At 32.4% G+C, this 23,862-nt stretch overlaps 2 protein-coding genes across 13 annotated transcripts in view; one reads left to right on the top strand and one right to left on the bottom strand.

Moving 5' to 3' along the window:
* The window catches only part of LOC114338023 (disks large 1 tumor suppressor protein), a 1,799,868-nt gene that overhangs the window by 1,284,484 nt on the left and 491,522 nt on the right, over nucleotides 1-23,862 (bottom strand). The window lies entirely within an intron of this gene.
* LOC114340962 (cuticle protein 19.8-like) overlaps nucleotides 1,751-23,862 on the top strand; it is a 30,640-nt gene continuing 8,528 nt past the window's right edge. For both annotated transcript variants that reach the window (XM_028291756.1, XM_028291747.1), the window contains exons 1-2: nucleotides 1,751-1,924; nucleotides 8,992-9,175. In XM_028291756.1, the coding sequence (XP_028147557.1) occupies nucleotides 1,766-1,924; nucleotides 8,992-9,175 (343 nt within the window). In that variant the 5' untranslated portion in view covers nucleotides 1,751-1,765. The remainder of the gene's footprint in view (nucleotides 1,925-8,991; nucleotides 9,176-23,862) is intronic.

Here is a 23,862-nt window from a genome sequence, read left to right as displayed (position 1 = left end):
AAACAAGCTCAACATAGGATCCAATACAAGTTTCTACCAAAGCAGATTTCTGTAGTTTGAGAAATCAAAATCTTATTGTTCCCAAAGCATTATGTTAATAGAAGAACTCGACACAAACAGTAATTCTAATTTTATATATACCGATGCCTTCAAAACTATAGAGGGAGTATTTGGAAACTACAAGAGTAAATCATTCTACAATATTACTTTGAAAGTTAACCCCAAATAAGCGTTTACATCAAACCATTCTATCTCGTCTAAGAATAGACCACATCGCCATCACCCATAAACATCTGCTGGAGAGTTAAGTGAATTAAAACCACAATGCTATGCATGTGATTTGTGCTCAGTATAAATCACAAGATGCCCTATAAGCAATACTAAATGACGGAACTGATACCTATGCTCAAGAGAAATCATTAGAATAGAACAAACTAGCACATTTATGATTCGTGTACCTTAAAAAGGCATTTGATAGGATCCAATGAAATTAGGTTATCTATTTATTGTATACAAGAGAGGTACCTCTAGGAATAATTAAAATGACCGAAAATATCTACCAGAACAATACAACAAAAGTAAAAGTAAAAGTAAAAGAAGAACTAACTGAGCCGATTGATGCTGCCCATTTAATAAAACAGGGGAATTTCCTGTGTCCTCTGTTATTCAACATGATCATGGATGAAATAATAAAAAAGTAAGAACTAAAAAAGCCTACCAACTAGGAGAAAACTTAAATAATATGCTATACAGACGATGCAACACTAATCTTTAAAAGTGAAGATGATTTAAAACATATGCTGTATCAATTTAGTACAATCACAAGAAAATTTAACTTATTTCACAAAAAGAAGACAAAATGCATCGTTATAACAGTAAATCTACTAAAATGTAATTTGGCTGGAGCTGGAGTATCAGATAACAGAACAAGTGATGATGAAGTTCAAATATCTACGCATCACACTATCTAGCTATAGAAAGCTGAAAAGAAAAGTAGAAGATCAACTGAATAGAGCAAACAGAGCGGCAGGTTGCCTAAATGAAACAATATGGAGAAATAAAAATATTGGGAAAGGGATAAAAGACAGAATGTATAAAACAGTCATTAGACCAATAATGATATACGTGACAGAAACACGATCTTACACAAATAGGACAAAAGAAAATATTAGAAACAGCAGAGATGGAAACCCTTCAAAAAATACCCATTAATAACTGGGTAAGATAGAGAAGAGTAGAATAGAATGACCACATAAGCCGAATGATGACAAATATAGTAGTAAGGACGGCGATAGACAGTCCCCCAATAGAAAAACGATCAGTGGGAAGACAAAAAAAAAAAGATGGAACGATAACTTACTATAGGCACATTGGGAAAACAGACATAGTCCTGTCTACGTACATTAAAGTGGGTAGAAGAAGAGAAGAAGAAGGAGCTAATATAAAAAATTTGTCATCAGAGTTATATTTCATAATTGGACTAAATCAATTTATTGTAAAACTTTAAATAATTATACTAGGCCCCTTTGAAGTTAAGATATAAATAAATAAAAAAAGGAAAGTCTTAATAATAGATTGTTAAACTATTACATACTTTAGTCCAATAATATTTTATTCTAAAAAGAATTTAATTATGCATACGGTTATATTTTAAGCATTTAACACGAAGTGAAACATTTTGGTTATTTGCCTTATCATGTCAGTCACAAGAAACAAGTTTATTTGCGACATTAATTTATAATAGTAATAACTGCCAAAAGGCCTTATGACCATCTACACCGGCTGCCCCCACGCTCTAAAGCAACAAGACATAAAGATAGCTTTGGCACGCTGCGTCACGCCGACCTATATAAACAAAGCTACCAGATCATCCTGGACCACTTTGTGCAGATCTTCAGCAGCATCCTCGAAAATGTCACACAAGGTAAGTCCCTTTGTCAACAAACACAACATTAAATTTCAAACATAAACATCATTAGAGATAGAGATTTTCTTAAACTCTATTCTTAGTTTTTTTTAATTAGATCTAATGAAGTTCTTTTAATGAAGCTTTTACTATGTATCTAATGGATTAAAAAAATTGTTTTTAAATTTTATATTGGTTCATTTTTATATACTTTTTACATTAATTCAAATTTTTTTCATGGACATTTGTTATCATAATCAATATTATTTCAGTAGGTATACAGTTTAACATAATTTGCTGCAAAGAATAAAAATGTTTATTCAATTAAATTAAGTATATTCATTTCGATTATAAACTGATCAGTCCCTTTTTTTAATTTTCTTGTATGTTTTTATATGTGATAATATATTATTTTATAGTATTTATTTAATTTAATTTTTTGTATTTTGAACATCAGTATATTAGTTTTTAATTTCTTCTGGTATTGTCTATGTGCGTTATATTAGATTCTTTTGGTTTTTGGTTTTATTTTTTATGTATCATACGTAACGTATTTAAATTTCCTTTTATGTTACTGTTTAAATCGTATTATATTTCATTTTATTGTGTTGTAGAAATCTATTTTCTCTTTTTTAAGTTCTTAATGCTCTAATTTTTTCAAATTCTCGATATACTTACTATTCTTGATATCTCGCGGTTGCTTCACCTAATCTGTTACTTTTAGAAAATTAAATTCTTCTTCTGCTGACTTGATCCATTAAAGGTCTTTTTGTCCCAGTGCAACACTTCATGCATTTTCATTTCTGGCATCCCAAGTTTGAACTCTTATAAGCATTATTATATTTTTGGTTAGTGTGTTTCATCTATCTAACTTAAGTTTAGTTTGTTTAGATTATGTGTGTCATTTGTCATTTGCGTACAGTACCATAGGACGGAATACGTGTTATATGTTCTTTTGTTGGCCATATCCTTCTTATTCTTCTTAGTCAACAATTCTCCATCCACTCCTGAAAGGAGGTCTCCCCAACTTGATTCCATATTTCTCTGTCTTGCGGCAATCTAATCCACTGTTTGCCTGCCACTGCCCTTATATTATCTACCCATCTTTTTTGAGGTCTTCTCATAATTCCTGTCGCCTTTATCCTAGTCTTCATTTCCACCTGTTATTATCATATCTGGCTATACGTTTGATCTAGGTGATTTTGATCTTATCTCTCAGTGATATTATGAGCTGGATTCGTTCCATTGCGCTTTGTAGTAGTTAGCAGATTTTCTGATAACAGCTACAGTCTACATACCGTAGATGTAAGTTGATAGTATGCAGGTGTTATACAAATTTTTTGTAAGTTTATAAGAACGGATATTATGTTTTTCCAGATATATGCTAGTTTACAGAAAGCGGCCCATGACAGTTGTGTTTGTGTTCTTTTTTTATTTTCAAAATCTTTATTTGGGTTTTCCAGTTTGATGACATCGGTCAGGTATACATAATTTTAGCATTTTCTATGGTGGTTTTGCATTGTTGTATATGTCTGGCACTGGGTCATTATTTGTGTTTTACTGTGATTCATTTTGAAGCCCTCCGGACCGGGAACTTTATTTAATTGTTGTCATATTTCATTAATAGGTCTGGATCTCGCGTATGAAAAATAAGTTGATTAATAGCAAGCTGAAAATTTGTTAATAGCTTAATGGTTTCTAGTCAAAAAAACTTTGATATATGGGAACACTGGAACAGGGGAAGTTTTAATTGTGGAATAGGTTAAAAATTTGGAACGGTCAGACCACGAAAACGTCACATGTATTTTGTCCGACAAACCTTCCAATTGATTTGTTACCCTTTCATTAAACTCTCATGCAAAAATCAGACTGCTATTTATCACCTGTCATAATTCCTGTCATTTGCCATTTTCTACGTGTTCCACTCATTATAATGCCCATTTGGTGATAAATAGCCGCCTGATTTTTGCATGAGAGTTTAATAAAAGGGTAACAAATCAATTGAAAGTTCTGTCGCACAAAATACATGTGACTTTTTCGTGGTCTGACCGTTCCAAATTTTAACCTATTCCACAATTAAAACTTCCCCTGTTCCAGTGTTCCCATATATCAAAGTTTGTCCGACTAGACACCCTTAAGTTATTAACAAATTTTCAGCTTGCTACTAATCAACTTTTTTTTCATACGCGGGATCCAGATCTATAAGTTTTTGGATATTATCTGCCATTAAAACTATGCCATATGTAAATCTCAAATGGTTTAGGAATGATCTAACGATGTTTATACTCTTGTTTGTTTAAATTTCTTAAAAATGTCTTCTAAAGCAAGGCAATGACAACCTTTGGTTTTTCACAAATCTTACAATATCGTACCCTTCATTCTAATAAATTCATTAAATTTGTTTCTCCTGAATGCTCCTGATTTTTCAGGTGCCGCCTCCCTCTTGCACCGAATCGGGCCGTATACTTCTTAACTTTAATTTATATATTCTGATTTACAAAGAACAATACTTGGGAACAATCACGGGAAAGAAATGCCTTCTTATTAATCCTAGTATTTTCATAAATTATTTGCAATTTGTTAAATTAAATCTAGATCACAGCTCCTAAACTCGTGTTTCAGCAACATAATTTCAGCATTTAAATAATTGAAGAGTTCAATGCTGAGTCACAACAGAAACCCCAAAACGTTACAAAAGATAGTTTACAGAAAAAATATATTTTTCAAATTTTATGGAAATTTGGCGTAAAAAATTCGTTACATAAATTTTAAAGCTGGATCCGAATTATTCATCATTAGTTTTTCTGTACCTGCAGTTTTGGCTGAACTAGTTCGAGGGCAGACATATTAGTCCAGAAAGCCACTGCGCATCCGCTAGGAAAAATATTCTAATTCGGATTTTTTGCACAATCTTACTCAAAAAGGACTCCTTTTAACAAATTTGCCTGTTGCCAGGACCAAAAGGTGGTCAAACATTTTTTAAACGATTTTTTTGTTTTTTTTTGCTAAAATTATTTTTTTTGCATGGAACAAAGTTTTTTTTTTAGGTTTTTTGGATCATTCCAAACAGAAAAGGTCTTTAGTGACTTTTCTCTAAAGATAATAGTTTTTGACATATAAGCGATTAAAAATTGAAAAATTGCGAAATCGGTCATTTTTAACCCTCAAAAACTATGTGAAAAACTGAAAACTTGAATGTTGCCAAGGTAGGTAGATATTCTTTAAACATCGATTGATGAAATCCCGAAGAGTTTTTTGCAATATAATATTCAAAACTCCTTTGTTTTTAATTTCTAATCACGCGTGCGCGACACTATTTTCCACTGTTGTATGTGTATACAGTATGGTGCAAATGAAAGGAATAAATTCGTTATTTCGTAAACCGGCTAATTTAAGAAAAAAACCCGAAACAGGTCGATTTTTATCTTTAAGTTATGATATTGTGGCATGTATGGTATACTAGTGACGTCATCCGTCTGGGAGTGATGACGTAATAGATTATTTTTTTAAATAAGAATAGGGGTCGTGTGGCAGCTCATTTGAAAGGTTCTTTAATTCTATATTCAGTAATGTAAACATTTACATAATTATTTATACAGGGTGTCCAAAAAATTTTTATTAAATTAAATGATTTGACAAAAGAAGAAGTAGAAGGACACCCTGTATAAATAATTATATAAATGTTTACATTACTGAATAGAGAATTGAAGAACCTTTCAAATGAGCTAGCACGTGACCCCTATTCTCATTTAAAAAAATCATCGATTACGTCATCACGCCTAGATGGATGACGTCACTAGTATACCATATATGCCATAATATCGTAACTTAAAAATACAAATCGACCTGTTTCGGGATTTTTCCTTAAAGTCACCGGTTTACGAAATAACGAATTTATTCCTTTCACTTGCACCATACTGTCGGTGGAAAATAGTGTCGCGCACGCTTGATTATCAATTAAAAAACAAAGGAATTTTGAATACTATATTGCAAAAAACTCTTCGGGATTTCATCAATCGATATTTAAAGAATATCTACCTACCTTGGCAACATTCAAATTTTCAGTTTTTCACATAGTTTTTGAGGGTTAAAAATGGCCGATTTCGCAATTTTTCAATTTTTAATCGCTTATATGTCAAAAACTATTATTTTTAGAGAAAAGTCACTAAAGACCTTTTCTGTTTGGAATGATCCAAAAAACCTAAAAAAACTTTGTTCCATGCAAAAAAAATAATTTTAGGAAAAAAACAAAAAAAAACGTTTAAAAAATGTTTGACCACCTTTTGGTCCTGGCAACATGCAAATTTGTTAAAAGGAGTCCTTTTTGAGCAAGATTGTGCAAAAAATCCGAATTAGAATATTTTTCCTAGCGGATGCGCAGTGGCTTTCTGGACTATATGGATTGCAAGGAACTAAACGATTAATTTTTTATTTTAATATTACTTATTTATTCCTAATTATACTTCCTTTACAAAGTACTAAGAATAAACTAGAACTAATGTTAAATGATTTTAATTCAAATTTCATGTTTTGTATTTAGAGCGTAGGCGCAAAATTTCGAATGAATACTTTTTACATGCATTAATTTTTTTCGAATTCCTAAAAAATTAATAAATACTTTTGAACAAATTTAAACGCAGAATGAAAGATTACATTATTACCGAGGGCCGAAAGTCTCTTAGAATAAACAAAGTTTCTTTTAAATAATAAATTTGAAATTAAAAGTCACACTAAACTTTCTATTTCTTTTTCATCCCCGTAACTTATTAAAATGAACGTTATAGAAGTTTTCAGGGACTTTCGGTCCTCGGTAATAATGTAATCCTTTATTCTGCGTTTAATTTTATTAAAAATACTAATTAATTTTCTCAGAATTCGAAAAAAATTAATGCATTTAAAATGCATTGCAAGCAAATTTTGCGCGTACCCCATCAAAAAAACTAATACTATATCCGGATTTAGGCCATACAATGATTCATGATTCTCCCTAAAGGGAAGGTTTACTCATCCCAAATACTTATGTGTAATCATGAATAAAATGGAAAAACAAATTTAAATTAAATAGCAGAAACATACTGACACCCTTTCTCCACTTTTAGTTTATATTTATTTAGGCAGACAACAACCACTAATTTACTTCTATTTGTTTAGGTTGTCGCATTTGTTGCTTTCTTGGCCGTAGCCCAAGCCGGAGTTTTTTCTCCCGCTCTCCCGGTTCAAGTAGACAAAGATTACGACTCCAACCCCCAATACATGTTTAGAGCTATGTCTAATTCTATACAATGGTGTAAAGTTGCCTGTGGAAAATGGTCGCAAATAAGGTTGCAAGCTGTTAAAAACGTAAGGTATCAAATATAGAGTGAAAGAAAGCTAGCGCGCCATGACAGTGGTTTGATAAGATGACTGCTTTAAAGAATCCCATTCACCATCAAAGATCGTCAACTTTGTCAAACTAATTTGCGGTAACTTTTTAACAGGCAACCTTATATCATCGTATTATAAAAAAGATAGCTTTATTCTGATTTAAAAAATATGCACGTACGTCACGAACAACATTGTTTTTTTAAAAATGAATTCCTATTAATTAAATTAAAACTATTTGCGTCACTTTTTGACAAGCAACATGTTATAGCAATCTATTCTCTTATTTTTTAAGTTACAGGGTGTTTGGTAAATAATGGGCCATAGCTTAACCTCAGGTTCCTGAGGTTAAAATAGGCCGATTTAAGCTAACTTACCTTAGTACAAAGTTTATAATAACCGAGATACAGGGTGTCAAAATTAAACTTTTTTTTATTTATTATTGAATATTTCCTTACATATATGAGATAATAACATGAAATTTGGTATGTGGGAGTTTTTTGGGTCGGGAAAACTAAATACCTTACCAAAAATTATGTATTTCCCAGAGAGCGCCACATACGCCTTTCAGCACTCATTTATTACGTTCAATTTTTTTATCCCTCACTCTGTATAATTTTGACATTAAAATTTTTATTCTACTATTAGTTTTACTTAAAAAAGGTATACTTTTTTCATCTCCCTAAACTCAACCGTTTTCGGGATAAACGCATTTTAAATCTGCGATACATCATCATTTTTAGCATAATATCATCATAGTTACACCCGAAAAATAACTTCAAACCATAAAATTATCCAAAAATGTATCGCAAATTTCTTCAAATGGAATTTGCGATGCGATGACATAAATTTGAGAACTGGCACAATTATTATAGTTTTAAGTTATTTTTCGGGTGGAACTACAATATTATGCTAAAAATGATGGTGTATCGCAGATTTAAAATGCGTTTATCTCGAAAACGGTTGAGTTTAGGGAGATGAAAGAGGTATACCTTTTATAAGTAAAACTAATAGGAGAATAAAAATTTTAATGTCAAAATTATACAGAGCGAGGGATAAAAAAAATTGAACGTAATAAATGGGTGCTGAAAGGCGTATGTGGCGCCCTCTGGGCAATACATAATTTTTGGTAGGAAATTTAGTTTTATCGATCCAAAAAACCCCCACATACCAAATTTCATGTTGTTATCTCATACTTGTCAGAAAATATTCAATAATAAATAAAAAAAAAGTTTAACTTTGACACCCTGTATCTCGGTTATTATAAACTTTGTACTAAGGTAAGTTAGCTTAAGTCGGCCTATTTTAACCTCAGGAACCTGAGGTTAAGCTATGGCTCATTCTTTACCAAACACCCTATAAAATGTTATGTTTTTATCAACTAGCATATTATGAACATAGTAATTCTGCAGTGGGATCTTAGATTATAAAGTCCTAAGAATAAACTATCACCAAACCTAAATGATTTTAATTCAAATTATATTTTGTATTAATCAAACAAATAATATATGCAAATTTCGCTAATCCGATGATCCCCTCACTCCCTCTTAGAAAAAAATTTCAATCATCCCAGATATCTACGGTTTAATCCCGAATAAAATGAAAAAGTAAATTTAAATTACACGTAAGCAGTCAGACAAGCATACCTAAACCCTTTCTCCACTTTTACTTTATATTTATTTAGGCAGACAACAACCACTAATTTACTTCTACTATTTGTTTAGGTTATCGCATTTGTTGCTTTCTTGGCCGTAGCCCAAGCCGGAGTTATTTCTCCCGCTCTCCCGGTCCAAGTAGACAAAGATTACGACTCCAACCCCCAATACATGTTCGCATACAGTGTGAACGATCCTTTTACGGGAGACAACAAAAACCAAGTGGAAGGCAGAGTAGGAGACCGAGTAGAAGGTAACTTGTCTGCTTTATTTATTATTTAGATTGGTCAATATAACAGCCATTTAGTTGATCCTTTTTTTCGTTATATTATCGCAAATTAATAATTGATAAATTCGACCTTTACTTGATGGAAATTCATTTTATCTGAAAACTTTTGTTTGAATACTTCCACGTGTTTTGAACACTTCCATGTTTCAAATTTATCATCAGTTAAAGTCACTACAGCTGTTTTGGCAGAGTGCCTTTCTGAAGTGATGAGTTTTACTACGTTTATGCACTTTAACGTCTTTAACTAAATAGGTTGAGGAGTGGGGAGCTGTTTGTCTCAAGTTGGTCATTCAGAATTATATTTTTATTTTTTAATTTATTAATTTCTATAGATTCCAATAAAGATAGATTAATGCTGTTATTTTGAATATAAAGAATTTGATACTGTTCAATATAAGAATTATTATGATCTAGAATCTAGAAGGTGTAGTGAGTACTTTTAGAATGTTTTTCTATTATTAAAAGCTCTTTTGTGTTCTGTTATGCGTTTGTCAAAGGTTCTGCCAATTTGACCGATGTGAATTTTTGGACAGTTACCACATGTCAGTTTATATACACCAGTCTGTAATTGCGTTTTCTTTTTGCTCTGATTGCTCTTAACGTATAAATTATTGTTAGTTTTGAAAGCTGGTGTCATTCCTTTCTTTTTTATGTGTTTGGCTATTTCTGTTGATAGCTTGTCTGTATAATACACAGAAAAAAACCTTCTGCTCTATCACATATTATGTGATAGAGCAAAAGGTTTTTTCTGTGATGGTGGAAAACTAATTTCAAGGCTCTGTTATGGATTAAAATTTTGTTTATTGTTTATTCGCTGTTCCCGTTGTTTACTGCTATTTGTGTGATGTTAAATTCTATCTGGAAGTTATTTTTGACACGGAAATTTCTGTGAATATATGTAACATGCTATGGTGAGCTGCTAATTGATGCTGTGTAAGATGGGATGATGAATTGTGCACGGTTGTGTCACAATGGATAGTTTTATAGGGTAGGTAATATTATCTTTTGGAACTAAAATACAGTTGTGTCTTAAATTAACACTGCGACATTTTCAACATTTTTTAGACTCGATTTCTACTTTTAGACGAGTTTTTTAGATAAATTATGACAATATCAAGCTCCATCTAGTGCCTTTAAAGACTTGACCTGAGTTTTTAAAAGAAAAAGGATAGAGACTGGTATAGTTATAGGTTTGCTTCTCTTTTATTCAGACTACTTTAGTCTCTTACACATTGAGAAATTGTTTATGGATATACAGGGTGTAACAAAAATGCAGGTCATAAATTTAATCACATATTCTGGGACCAAAAATAATTCGATTGAACCTAACTTACCTTAGTACAAATGTGCACATAAAAAAGTTACAGCTCTTTTAAGTTACAAAATGAAAATCGATTTTTTCGAATGTATCAAAAAGTATTGGAGATTTTTTATTGAAAATGGACATGTGGCATTCTTATGGAAGTATCCTCTTAAGAAAAAATTATAGTGAAATTTGGACACCCCATAAAAGTTTTATGGGGTTTTTGTTCCTTTAAACCGCCCCAAACTTTTTTGTACGTTCCAATTAAATTATAATTGTAGTACCATTAGTTAAACACAATGTTTTTAAAACTTTTTTGCCTCTTAGTATTTTTTCAAAAAGTCAGTTTTTATCGAGATATTTCGAATATTTGTCAAATCCACCACATATTTGTATATGGTTAAGTACGATTATGGAGACTTGGTAATAATATGAACATTTATTTATGATTTACATTTTTAGGGATATTTTGAATCATATTAAAAAGAAGTCACATCTCGATAAAAGGTGTCTTTTCGAAAAAATACAAACAGGCAAAAAAGTTTTAAAAACACTGTGTTTACCTAATGGTACCGCAGTAATATTTTAATTGGAACATACACAAACATTTGGGGGGTTTAAAAGAACAAAACTCCCATAAAATTTTTATGTAAACATATTGAAAAATAAGCCTCAACTCGATAAAAACTGCCTTAATAAAAAAATACTAAGAGGCAAAAAAGTTTTAATAATATTGAATTTACTAATGGTACCACAATAATAATTTAATTGAGAAGTTCTCAAAAGTTTGGGGGAGTTTAAGGGAACAAAATCCACATACAATTTTTATGGAGTGCAAAAATTTCACTATAATTTTTCTTTAAGATTTTCCTGTCATAAGAATGCCACATGTCCATTTTCAATAAAAAAATCTCCAATAGTTTTCGATATATTCGAAAAAATCGATTTTCATTTTGTAACTTCAAAGGGCTGTAACTTTTTTTATGTGCATATTTGTACTAAGGTAAGTTAGGTTCATTCGAACTATTTTTGGTCCCAGAATATGTGATTTAATTTATTATCTGTAGTTTTGTTACACCCTGTATATGAATATACAAATGGAGATATTTCTCATTTCTCGTCTCATGGCAAGTTGTATCTGATGAAAGCAGAAGATTGTAATACATAATATATTGTATGGGCAAATATATGAGATGCCAATATTTCTTTTCATATATTCTTTGATAAATTATTGATAAGAAAAAAAAAGTTATTTCTCTCAATAAAAATTATAGCTTCATTGTAATCAAGGATCTAAAACTGTTTTCTTGTAGTATGTTAAATTTAGTTAGTATTATGTTTATGTGGGATTAGGCCACAATAATAGTTATTAAGGTACCAAGAGTATTATAAGGATAATAACGCTAGAGGTCAATGGTGTATATACCGAGGGCCTTTGGCCCGAGGGATATACGTTGACCGAAAGCGTTATTATCTATAATACCCGTGGTGCCTTCAACGTTTAATGTCCGACTAAATTGTTCTTTATATGCAAAAAATTTGAATGCATTTTGAATTATTTAGTTTTCAAATAAGTACATTTACCAGCAATAATGGTCGTAACGTAATTGTGGTAAACATAATTTTACTTAGGTTGTTATTTGTCAACTTGGCAGTATTAAACTAGTTATTTAAATTTAATGCCCTAGGGTATTATTTTTCAAAATAACGCCCTAGGGTATTAACTCATACTTAACTGACTTCGAAATCATGTCATTATTTGTCAAACAATATACCAGTCGGACATTATAATTATTTTTGGCGTAATGAAAATTACATTTTTTAATTAACTACTGAACATTTCGATTTCTACTGCGGAAATCATCCACCAGATTAAAATACAATTTAGGCCTGAAAACTAAAATTAAACAACCTTATAACGATCAGATGGACACGAGGTCATGAAGGCTGAACCAGAAGGATCAGGACGATATTATCCTTGGATAGAATAAGGACTGACCGAAGATGGAAAGGTCCAATCGTTTACATTGACGAAACAAAGACCACGTTGCTCAGTCGGAAGAGATGTGGGCGCGGTTCTTTGGGTTGGGCTTCTGTTACAATGAAAGATGTTAAATGAATAAAGAATGGTATGCGAATAGGGCTAATGGAACGACGATAGACAAAAGATAAATAGATAACATTAACTGATGGTTTGACTCATGGACTCTAAGGAAACGAAATACTTAATACTCAAACGAAATATAGGGCGCCAGGTATTTTGACCAAAAAATACTCAAAGGAACAATAATTAACAAAACATAACACAACAATAACAAATTAGCAAGAATGCTACGACAAGACATCAATGTACTAATCTTGAGCTGTAAAAAAATTAAATAAAATACGACATCGTAAGTTTCAATGTAACATTTATTAAAATACTCTACGAAATCTCAATATTTACACAATACGTACCGGGTGTCCCAATAAGAATGGCTCTCGGCCATATCTCAGGAACCGTTTATAGTAGAGCTTTGAAATAAAAAATTTTATAACAAAAGTTGCCTCAGGAAAAGCCTGGAAATTATTTTCATAATTGTGGGACCACCTCTAGAGGGCGTAATTGAATATCAAATATTAAAAAATCTAAATTTTACAAAATTTTCCTAATGAAGGGGCACTGGAAATCCGATCGTCGTATGCTTCATAAAATTCTACGCATATTTGATTTGACAAGTTTAGGTCTACCTTTGGAAATAAGAGGTGGGGGTGAGTGGGAACCTTGTTATGAAAAACTGGCTGTGAGGCCGGTTCTGCTCAATAAAATTTTGCAAACTTGGTCTTGTTGAAGACAGATCTTTTTCGTCAATGTAAAAGTTATGATTTCGAACCAACTTACTGAGTAATATGCCAGCTAGAAGGCGTTATTTAATTTTTTTCAGAAACCTAGTGTTCCTTGGAAAATATTAAATACAAACATGCATTTTTAATACCATATTACAAAATTAGACAAAATTAGCAACAGAATAGCGAAAACCGCATGTTAGTACCTTTTTTCTATCTCGAGATATCTTACAAAACGTGTAAATTTAAAAACATAACTGTTACTGTCACCGGTAAACGAAATAATTCATTAAAAGTAGTGTGCTATGGAAACAACAAAGAAACATTTTCTAGCTATCAACGTATATTAGGTCTTTTCAACGCTTCTCATTTGTTTCGAGCCTCGTTCATATCTCGTATATTAATATTATATACGGATTATACGGCATATGACAGAGGCTCGAAACAAATGAGAAGCGTTGAAAAGCCCTATTACAAAGAAATAAAAACAACTACTTAGTGATGACATAAACGTTCAAATTTTTGCCCATCATTTTCGTTGCAAACATTTACTCTTTCAAGAGTAGATTGAACAGCAGTCTCAATTTCTGCTCTCAATATGCTTTGAATGGCATTTAGTATTCTCTGGATAATGTATTCTAGAGTAGTATATGATGGGCAACAATTTGAATATTTAGGTCGTCACTAAGTAGTTCTTTTTGTTCTGTGTTATATTTAATTTTAATAGTATTGTTTCTCTTTATATTGTTGTTTTAATTAATTATATTTTTATACGTTGACATCTGGAAAATGTTATTTTGTTTTTTTCCACAGCACACTACTTTTCATTAACTTACTTTACCGGTGATAGTAACAGTTATGTATAACATTTACACGTTTCTCGAGATATCTTGAGATAGACAAAAGGTATCGACATGCGGTTTTCGCTATTCTATTTCTAATTTAATCTAATTTTATAAAGTATGATTAAAAATGCATACTTGTATTTAATATTTTCCAAAGAAAACTAGATTTCTGAAAAAAATTAAATAACGCCTCCCAGCTGGCTTATTACTTATTAGGATGGTTTAAAATTATCACGCTTACATTGAAGAAAAAGATCTGTCTTCAACAAGACCCAGTTTTCAAAATTTGATTTAGCAGAACCGGACTTACAGCCATTTTTTCATAACAAGGTTCCCACTCACCCCCACCTCTTATTTGCAAAGGTAGAGTTAAACTTGTTAAATCAAATATGCGCATAATTTGATGAAGAATACAATAATCGGATTTACAGTGCCCCTTCATTAGGAATATTTTGTAAAATTTAGATTTTTTTATTTTTGATATTCAATTACGCCCTCTAGCGGTGGACCCACAATTATGAAAATAATTTCCAGGCTTTTCCTGAGGCAACTTTTGTTATAAAATTTTTTATTTCAAAGCTCTACTATAAACCGTTCCTGAGATATGGCCGAGAGCCATTCTTATTGGGACACCCGGTACAGTGTATACGCAGTATAAGATCGCCAACAACAAAATTAAGAAACCAAAAAATACCTAAACCGTTAATCTATAAGACAAAAGTTGGCGACATAATAACAATCACTGCATATAAATTGGTGTATTCACCAACACAGTAATACCAAAAAAAATGGAATGTAAGTGAACGAATATAACTATTAATTATTAACTAAAAAAAAAATGAACTGTAGTTACTCAAAAAAATAAAAAATCCATACTCTAAATAAAAACTAGAAATTTTACCGTTCACTTACAACAAAAAAAGAAAGAGCTCTTTGTTTATATTTATACCTATCTAACAATACTTAATAACACTCTAATAATACTCAGAAAAATATCTACATAATGTAAATGTTTATAGTTTAAATGATCACCCATTTAAAAATAAAAAGATAATCATCAACTTCATACTAAAAGTATGACCTACTTTTCAGAATGTCACTATCACAAACTGGGCGAAAACTTTAGGTCACTGAACTTATTTCACGAAAGAACACAAAATTGTCCTTGCCCTGGACATAACAAAGGCGTCTCTACTAATTTCTTCAATAAGTAAAAGATGAGTGACTTACTTAAAACATCTGTTAGAGGGTAGGATGGCCCTTTGTAAGCCGGCAGGCTCTCAAGGTGTGGAAGATGGCCCTTGAAGAAATTCAACTTTACGACACAGTCGAGAGAATAATAGTATTTAACAGTGTTCATAAAATAGCAGCTGGACAACATAATGCATAGGTGGAAGGTGGAAGGTGAAAGGTGGACCCTTTAAAAAAATAGAAAACGCAATTGTACAATTATTGTACATACCAGTAAACAATCATTAATACTCTTACCTGCCTAATCGGCGGGGCCCACAATACACGAACAAACTTGATCTCACATAATGACTATATTAACTCTACTCACAAATGATGCAGAATTTTAAGAATTTGTGGTTTTTATGAATCTTTGGCGTCCTTTGAGAGTGGTGGGGTTTTGACCAATCAAAATTATGGGAAACTGTGAGAGATATTCAAGAACAGATTTCCTTACCACTCGTAAAAGGGCTTGGCGAACCTAATACTTAAGATGAGTTATGGGATGCAAGGCCCATATCATTCACCAGAAAGCTATTAAAGTCTAACATTCGACTCTATCGATAGCACATATGTGTTTCTAAGAAAAACACGGCGCTAGAGATTCTGGAATCTACAGGGAAATAAGTTAAAATCCATGTAGCAATGAAAACTGAAATAAATTCTACACTGGGAAAACTTAAACGTTATACAGCTTCCCCCCACGATTTAAACCGTGGTGTAATACCACTGTTTACAATCGGAGTCTGCAGTAAGCACCATAAACAAAAGACTGACCATCAAGCAGTAGCCTGGAATAGTTGGTAGTCATCTAGATTTACTAAAATTGGTGGTGGTCCTCGAATTGCTTGAACACAAGTGACCAAATCAAAAAAAGCTAATAAGCAACTAAACTCAAACACCAAACTAAAAGGGTTATCTCTAAGATAAACTAAACGCAAATAAAACACAAAAACTAGGAACTATATATACAAGGACTACTCTAATTCTAAACGACTAAGGCAGCAAACACCTACAGTGTTGCTCTAATCCTTATCATAAAACTAAACATTCAACTCGAAAGTCGACTCAAAATATGGTTCGTTGACTCGCAAGTACAACAACCAATGGCAGATATCTACACAGATGGCTCTAGCCAAACTAAAAAGGTGGAACATACCAATGTTGAAGTTTTAGACGCGAAAATCAAAGTTGCTCCAGCTCAACAAAGGCGATTGGCCAACAAGGTAACGTAGGCAAACTTCGTTATGGTTGTCCCCTCAACCGGTAACTAGGTAAGCGTCAAGCAATGCTAAGGTTTTGACTGCAAGATCAAAGCAAACAAAGTGTCGAAATTCCAACAGCTGGTCGAAATTTTATGACAGGGAAAGAAAACAGGTTGGCCAAAAGTTCCATAAAAATCTTCTGGGGTTAACCACGGCGGAAAATTTTCAATCGAGAAACTCCCAGAAAGACAAGGAATGTAATCAGGACAAGATATGTCTGAATATATTATAAGACATTATTATAAATAACTTAAATAATATCTACTCAACTAAAATAAAGTCAACTCCATTGGAATTAACTCAAAACCAAACGCAAAATTAGCACAAGCAAACTCAACACAAAAATATTTGTCATAGTGCGTCCACTAACAACAAATAAACTCGAGCTCTAATAAACTCGACTAAACGCATAGGTGCCTTGGAGTCTCTCATCCAGGACTTTATGAGCTACACTCAAAAATTGTCACGGAGTCTTGCATCCGGGACTTCATGAGCTAGACTCAAAAATTGCCACGAAATCTTTCATTCGGGACTTCACTAATAAACTACGCACTAGTTATAGCTAGTGGTTTGCTTATTTGATTTCACTTTGCCAGTGTCTAGGACAAAGCATTTCGCAATCAACCGTTCTCAAAATAAGTATAATGTTCACAGAACACTAACTCAAAAAAATTACTGCTATCCCGACAACATGTAGGTACCGGAAGAGCCTAAACACATACAAACAGCAAACAGAATACAAACGCAAATAAATACGAGTAATATATAAAATTACCAAAGCACAATTACTATCTCACGTAACAAATAAATTCGAACTCAAACAAAAGGAATAGAGGAGTTAGTAAAAGTTGCCAAGGAGTTCTCAACAAAGATATATAGAAGAAAATGAACAAAGGAAAGTTAAGATAATTGTCGAAATCTACCTTTAATTAGGACTGGAAGTAATTACGCATACTAGACGCCTTATTATTATAATATATATGATAATATATTATTATAAAGGTACTTAAATCGTTAGGTTAAATCACAGGCAGCTCACAGGTAGGGAAGTGTCACAATTTAGTAGGGACTGATGTCCTAAATAGATACGACATTTTATCGAAATAGTATTTTATGTAAGCCCCAAGAACAAAATTTATTCTGCAAATACATCTGGGCCTAGTACGTGCCTGTATTTAACAAAAAAATTCAATTCTTAATAGCCGACACAAAATTGCCAAAACATTATCCTAATTCACCCAAACTATCGACAGAACTAACAATAATTACTCGAATTCTTTTCCTCTAAACAAAAAATATTCGCGTTATCTACTAACTAAACATCGAAAGTTTATATTCACGAGTCAAACTACTTGTGAGATATAAACAAGCAATAAGATGCTACTTTTTACATCTCATTAATACCTAAAATAGGGTCATAGCCCTTTAAAAATATCTACTATCAAAATAAGTGTATCTACAAGCTTTTGCGGTTGCAACATATGCTAAATAAAAGCTAATAAAAACATTACGCCTCTTTATCTGAAATTAGGGTCAAAAGACACACTTAAATACCTCTAGCCCTGACAGATGTTATTGGGGGTGGGACAAGAATTTTGAAATGTCAACCACCTTATCGTAGGCTAGTCGAAAAATATTAAGATTACGCAACGGTAAACGAAGACTCTACACTAAAAAAAGGAATATTTTCTGGACTGGAAGTAGTTTTGTACCGAATAGATTTTAGAATGCTAATATTGGAATGGTAAAACATAATTTCTCAAACATATTTCACAACAGCATGCGCCGAGGTCTTTCACTCGCGACTAATAGCTAATTGTAAAAAACAATTTCTGGAATGGACAGCTTAACTTCTTTCATTTAAGACTTAAATCACAAACCTAAAACAATAGCATGACGGAAAGCTGCAGGACTCTTTCATTCTCCAGACTAACACCACGCCATAACTAAAAACTCTCTAAAACCACTCAAAACATTCTGGTACCAAAAAACATACGATATCAACCAAATAGGATATCAGCAAAAATACATAACCACATAAAAATCCAAAAATATACTGCACAGAAATCATTACAACAATACTATTCTACGAGGTCAGAAAAGATTGGTCTTAAAACCGGACAGAACAATATCGTTGAACGACGAAGAAGCATGTACCCGAAAATTTAGAAGACAACGCAATAATAATAGTGATAGTTGCTACCTCTAAAAACAGTTACAAAGCATTTCATAACTCAAAAACGGTACCTAAATGCAATAAAATAAACGCAATACAGTACAAAAAATATACCGCAACACAATACATATACTAAAATATAAAAAGTAAAATGCACAATAAAACGATATAAAGCAAACTACAATAAATCACAAAAGTTGCAAAGTACGGCACAAAATAAACGTAAAAATCAAAAAGTTAAACAATTACAACTTCTTTGTGATTTGCTACAAAAAATACACAGCTCAAGATCTAGATACCTTTACCTTAATTAGATACATAACAAAAGACGTATCCCTTTGACATAAGGAAAAGTAATAAAAATGCTCAAATTTACTCAACTAAAAACATATCTAAAGAAAAAAGATCGATACTATACTATATACTTCAAAAAATGATACTCTAGAATTCGAAAAGGCAGAAATGAAAGTGTAAGGTACTACACTGACATTTAAATACAATAAGCGGAAACAAACAAACTAAAATGTGTCAAACTATTATTATCTATTAGCAAATAATAACACGAAAATATATTGTCAATAAAAATAGCTGCAAATTAGCCAAACTTGAACAAAAAAAGAAAATCAGGTCTAATAGGAACATGATAAAAAAGAAAATCATGCTTCACGCATAGACAAGAAAATATATATAGCCCGTGAAAAGGCAATTGACAAAGCTCTACGAAATTATGTATAAGGCAACCATAGGTAACAGAAGAAGTCCCACGTAATTTGTATAAGGCTCCACGAGAGGGGCGCCAATTTGTATAACGATCAGATGGACACGAGGTCATGAAGGCTGAACCAGAAGGATCAGGACGATATTTTCCTTGGATAGAATAAGGACTGACCGAAGATGGAAAGGTCCAATCGTTTACATTGACGAAACAAAGACCACGTTGCTCAGTCGGAAGAGATGTGGGCGCGGTTCTTTGGGTTGGGCTTCTGTTACAATGAAAGATGTTAAATGAATAAAGAATGGTATGCGAATAGGGCTAATGGAACGACGATAGACAAAAGATAAATAGATAACATTAACTGATGGTTTGACTCATGGACTCTAAGGAAACGAAATACTTAATACTCAAACGAAAATATAGGGCGCCAGGTATTTTGACCAAAAAATACTCAAAGGAACAATAATTAACAAAACATAACACAACAATAACAAATTAGCAAGAATGCTACGACAAGACATCAATGTACTAATCTTGAGCTGTAAAAAAATTAAATAAAATACGACATCGTAAGTTTCAATGTAACATTTATTAAAATACTCTACGAAATCTCAATATTTACACAATACGTACAGTGTATACGCAGTATAAGATCGCCAACAACAAAATTAAGAAACCAAAAAATACCTAAACCGTTAATCTATAAGACAAAAGTTGGCGACATAATAACAATCACTGCATATAAATTGGTGTATTCACCAACACAGTAATACCAAAAAAAATGGAATGTAAGTGAACGAATATAACTATTAATTATTAACTAAAAAAAAATGAACTGTAGTTACTCAAAAAAATAAAAAATCCATACTCTAAATAAAAACTAGAAATTTTACCGTTCACTTACAACAAAAAAAGAAAGAGCTCTTTGTTTATATTTATACCTATCTAACAATACTTAATAACACTCTAATAATACTCAGAAAAATATCTACATAATGTAAATGTTTATAGTTTAAATGATCACCCATTTAAAAATAAAAAGATAATCATCAACTTCATACTAAAAGTATGACCTACTTTTCAGAATGTCACTATCACAAACTGGGCGAAAACTTTAGGTCACTGAACTTATTTCACGAAAGAACACAAAATTGTCCTTGCCCTGGACATAACAAAGGCGTCTCTACTAATTTCTTCAATAAGTAAAAGATGAGTGACTTACTTAAAACATCTGTTAGAGGGTAGGATGGCCCTTTGTAAGCCGGCAGGCTCTCAAGGTGTGGAAGATGGCCCTTGAAGAAATTCAACTTTACGACACAGTCGAGAGAATAATAGTATTTAACAGTGTTCATAAAATAGCAGCTGGACAACATAATGCATAGGTGGAAGGTGGAAGGTGAAAGGTGGACCCTTTAAAAAAATAGAAAACGCAATTGTACAATTATTGTACATACCAGTAAACAATCATTAATACTCTTACCTGCCTAATCGGCGGGGCCCACAATACACGAACAAACTTGATCTCACATAATGACTATATTAACTCTACTCACAAATGATGCAGAATTTTAAGAATTTGTGGTTTTTATGAATCTTTGGCGTCCTTTGAGAGTGGTGGGGTTTTGACCAATCAAAATTATGGGAAACTGTGAGAGATATTCAAGAACAGATTTCCTTACCACTCGTAAAAGGGCTTAGCGAACCTAATACTTAAGATGAGTTATGGGATGCAAGGCCCATATCATTCACCAGAAAGCTATTAAAGTCTAACATTCGACTCTATCGATAGCACATATGTGTTTCTAAGAAAAACACGGCGCTAGAGATTCTGGAATCTACAGGGAAATAAGTTAAAATCCATGTAGCAATGAAAACTGAAATAAATTCTACACTGGGAAAACTTAAACGTTATAACCTACGTTAAGCAGATGATACAGCAGCCCTTCTTACAAATAGTCAAACGGGTTAATTGATCTTATTCGACTGGTTGAAAACAAAAGAAAACATATTTGGTATGCAGTTAAACATATCAAAGACAAAAATCATGATAGTTGATAGACTACATACTAATCATCCACACATAACCACATAACCACTACTGACCAAAAAAAAGAAACGAAAGAAATGACCATGATCAGTACAGGAGGATCAGGATTGAAGAGGGAGCTTTTCTAAAATAAACGCAATATGAAATATTAGTAACACCCAATTTCTTAACCTATTAAGCATTTTTATACTCTTTCTCTATTACGTAATTTGTCAAAAAATGTCATGCGTGTTAATCAATCATGTCTGGTCTGCAAGCTACTTTGCACATGCAAATAAATGTTTAATTCAACTCATACAAAAAAAACTCGCCTATGCGAATTGCAAACTAATTATCACGTCGACACGATGAGTAACAAAAAAGACATAAAAGTGGCGAAACTGACCAAAAAACCACAAAATTAGCAACCTGTTTGCTACCGTTTCTAATTTACGAGCTTTAAATTCTTTGCCGTCGACATCACCATTCACCGGTCATAAATATTCAAATATTGTTTTAGGCGGATTGATACATATCACACCAATAAATTGTCACAACTTAACTGCTAATTTATTTATTTAGATCCAGAAAAACTTCCTTGTTTTAATATTTTTAAATAATTTGTTCGCGCCTACATCATCACCAAAATTGATCTGGTTCGACTTAGCCCTGAATTTTTTTTTACCTGACATGTGTAATAGTGTTTGTACTTTGTCCATATTTAAAAACTATAAATTCCTACGCACCATTTATTTTTGATACTATTTTTTTGCCATAAATCAAATAATACTATTTGTTCTGCTGCTTTTTAAAATACGACTTATATGCAAAATAACAATAAAATTTTTATTTATTTGCTGTACTTTTTTAACTTATATAAATATATCGTTGATTACCGTTTAACTGGAAACGATATTGGAGAGAGCACCAAAACACGAAACACGATATAAAGATAGTATTCTTCTTCTTCCAGTGCTTACTCCAATAATAAAGGTTAGCTATCATAAATCAGGCAATCGTGTCCACTGCTGGACATAGGCCTCCCTTAGTTCTTTCCAAAGTTCTCTACACTGGGTCACTTGTAGCTACGTTTTTTATGTCGTCGTTTCATCTAGTCGGTGGTCCTCCTCGGCTTTTTTATAGTTTCTGGGACTCCATTCCTTGATTCTTCTTGTGCAGGTTAGCAATAACTATTGCAAATTCAACTATATCTTTCGATTTTCTTAAAAGCGTCTGTGTTTAACCGGGTCCGGTCGCGAATAATTTTCAGCCAGGGTGTTTGTCGTCTACCAGGACACCTTTTATGCAAGCTTCAACAACTAGTACTTATCACTTCTACATATGAGCCGCAAATATGATGACTTTCTTCTTTTAATTGTGATCAAAAGTTCTCTATCTCGCTCCCTTCTATGTAATACTATTTGTTTCGTAATATGATCGGTCAATGGTTTTTTCAAAATTCTCTTAAAAAGCCATATCTCAAAATCTTTCAGCTTTTTTATTAAGTCGGCACTACAAAGAATAATAAAGGGGAAGGGCAGTATTAGAAAATAAAAAATGCAAAGGCAAAGAAACACAATACTAACCTAAACTACGGAAGGAAATCCTGCACGAAGATACAAACCATAACAGAAAATGGTCATAGATTTTTCAAAAGAAGATATTATGATTGTGAGTAATTCGTAACAAAAACCAAATTAACCACGTAATAATTCACGTAAGAAATGGAGGATGAATGCACGACATTAGAAGTTTTCGGGGACTGGACATGAATATGCATTATTACTATCTGGTTGTAATAATAATAAGACGGCAAAGAATCAAAACCTCCGAAAGAGTAAGCGACACGAAAAAAATCCGCACACATAAAAACTCGTATGATTTACAACGTATGCTGTACCAATTCAACATAATCGCCAGAAAATTTAACATGTTAATTTCCTCACAAAAGACAAAATGCATGGTTATAACAGCAGACCCGATAAGATGTAAATTGGAGCTGGAAGATCAGATAATAGAACAAGTGATGGAGTTTAATTATCTAGGCATCACACTATCTAGCTACGGAAGGCTCAAAACAAAAGTGGAAGATCAAGTGAAAAGAGCAAACAGAGCCGCAGTTTGCCTGAATGACACAATATTGAGAAATAAAAATATCGGAAAATAAATGAAAGGCAGAATTTACAAAACAGTCATCAGACCAATAATGACATACGCGGCAGAAACACGACCCGATACAGACAGGACAAAAAGATTGCTCGAAAC

Source organism: Diabrotica virgifera, chromosome 2, assembly GCF_917563875.1.
Source record: "Diabrotica virgifera virgifera chromosome 2, PGI_DIABVI_V3a".
Taxonomy (NCBI): Eukaryota; Metazoa; Arthropoda; class Insecta; order Coleoptera; family Chrysomelidae; genus Diabrotica; species Diabrotica virgifera.
Note: the sequence above shows the minus strand (reverse complement) of the source record. Positions and strands in the feature narration are given on the sequence as shown.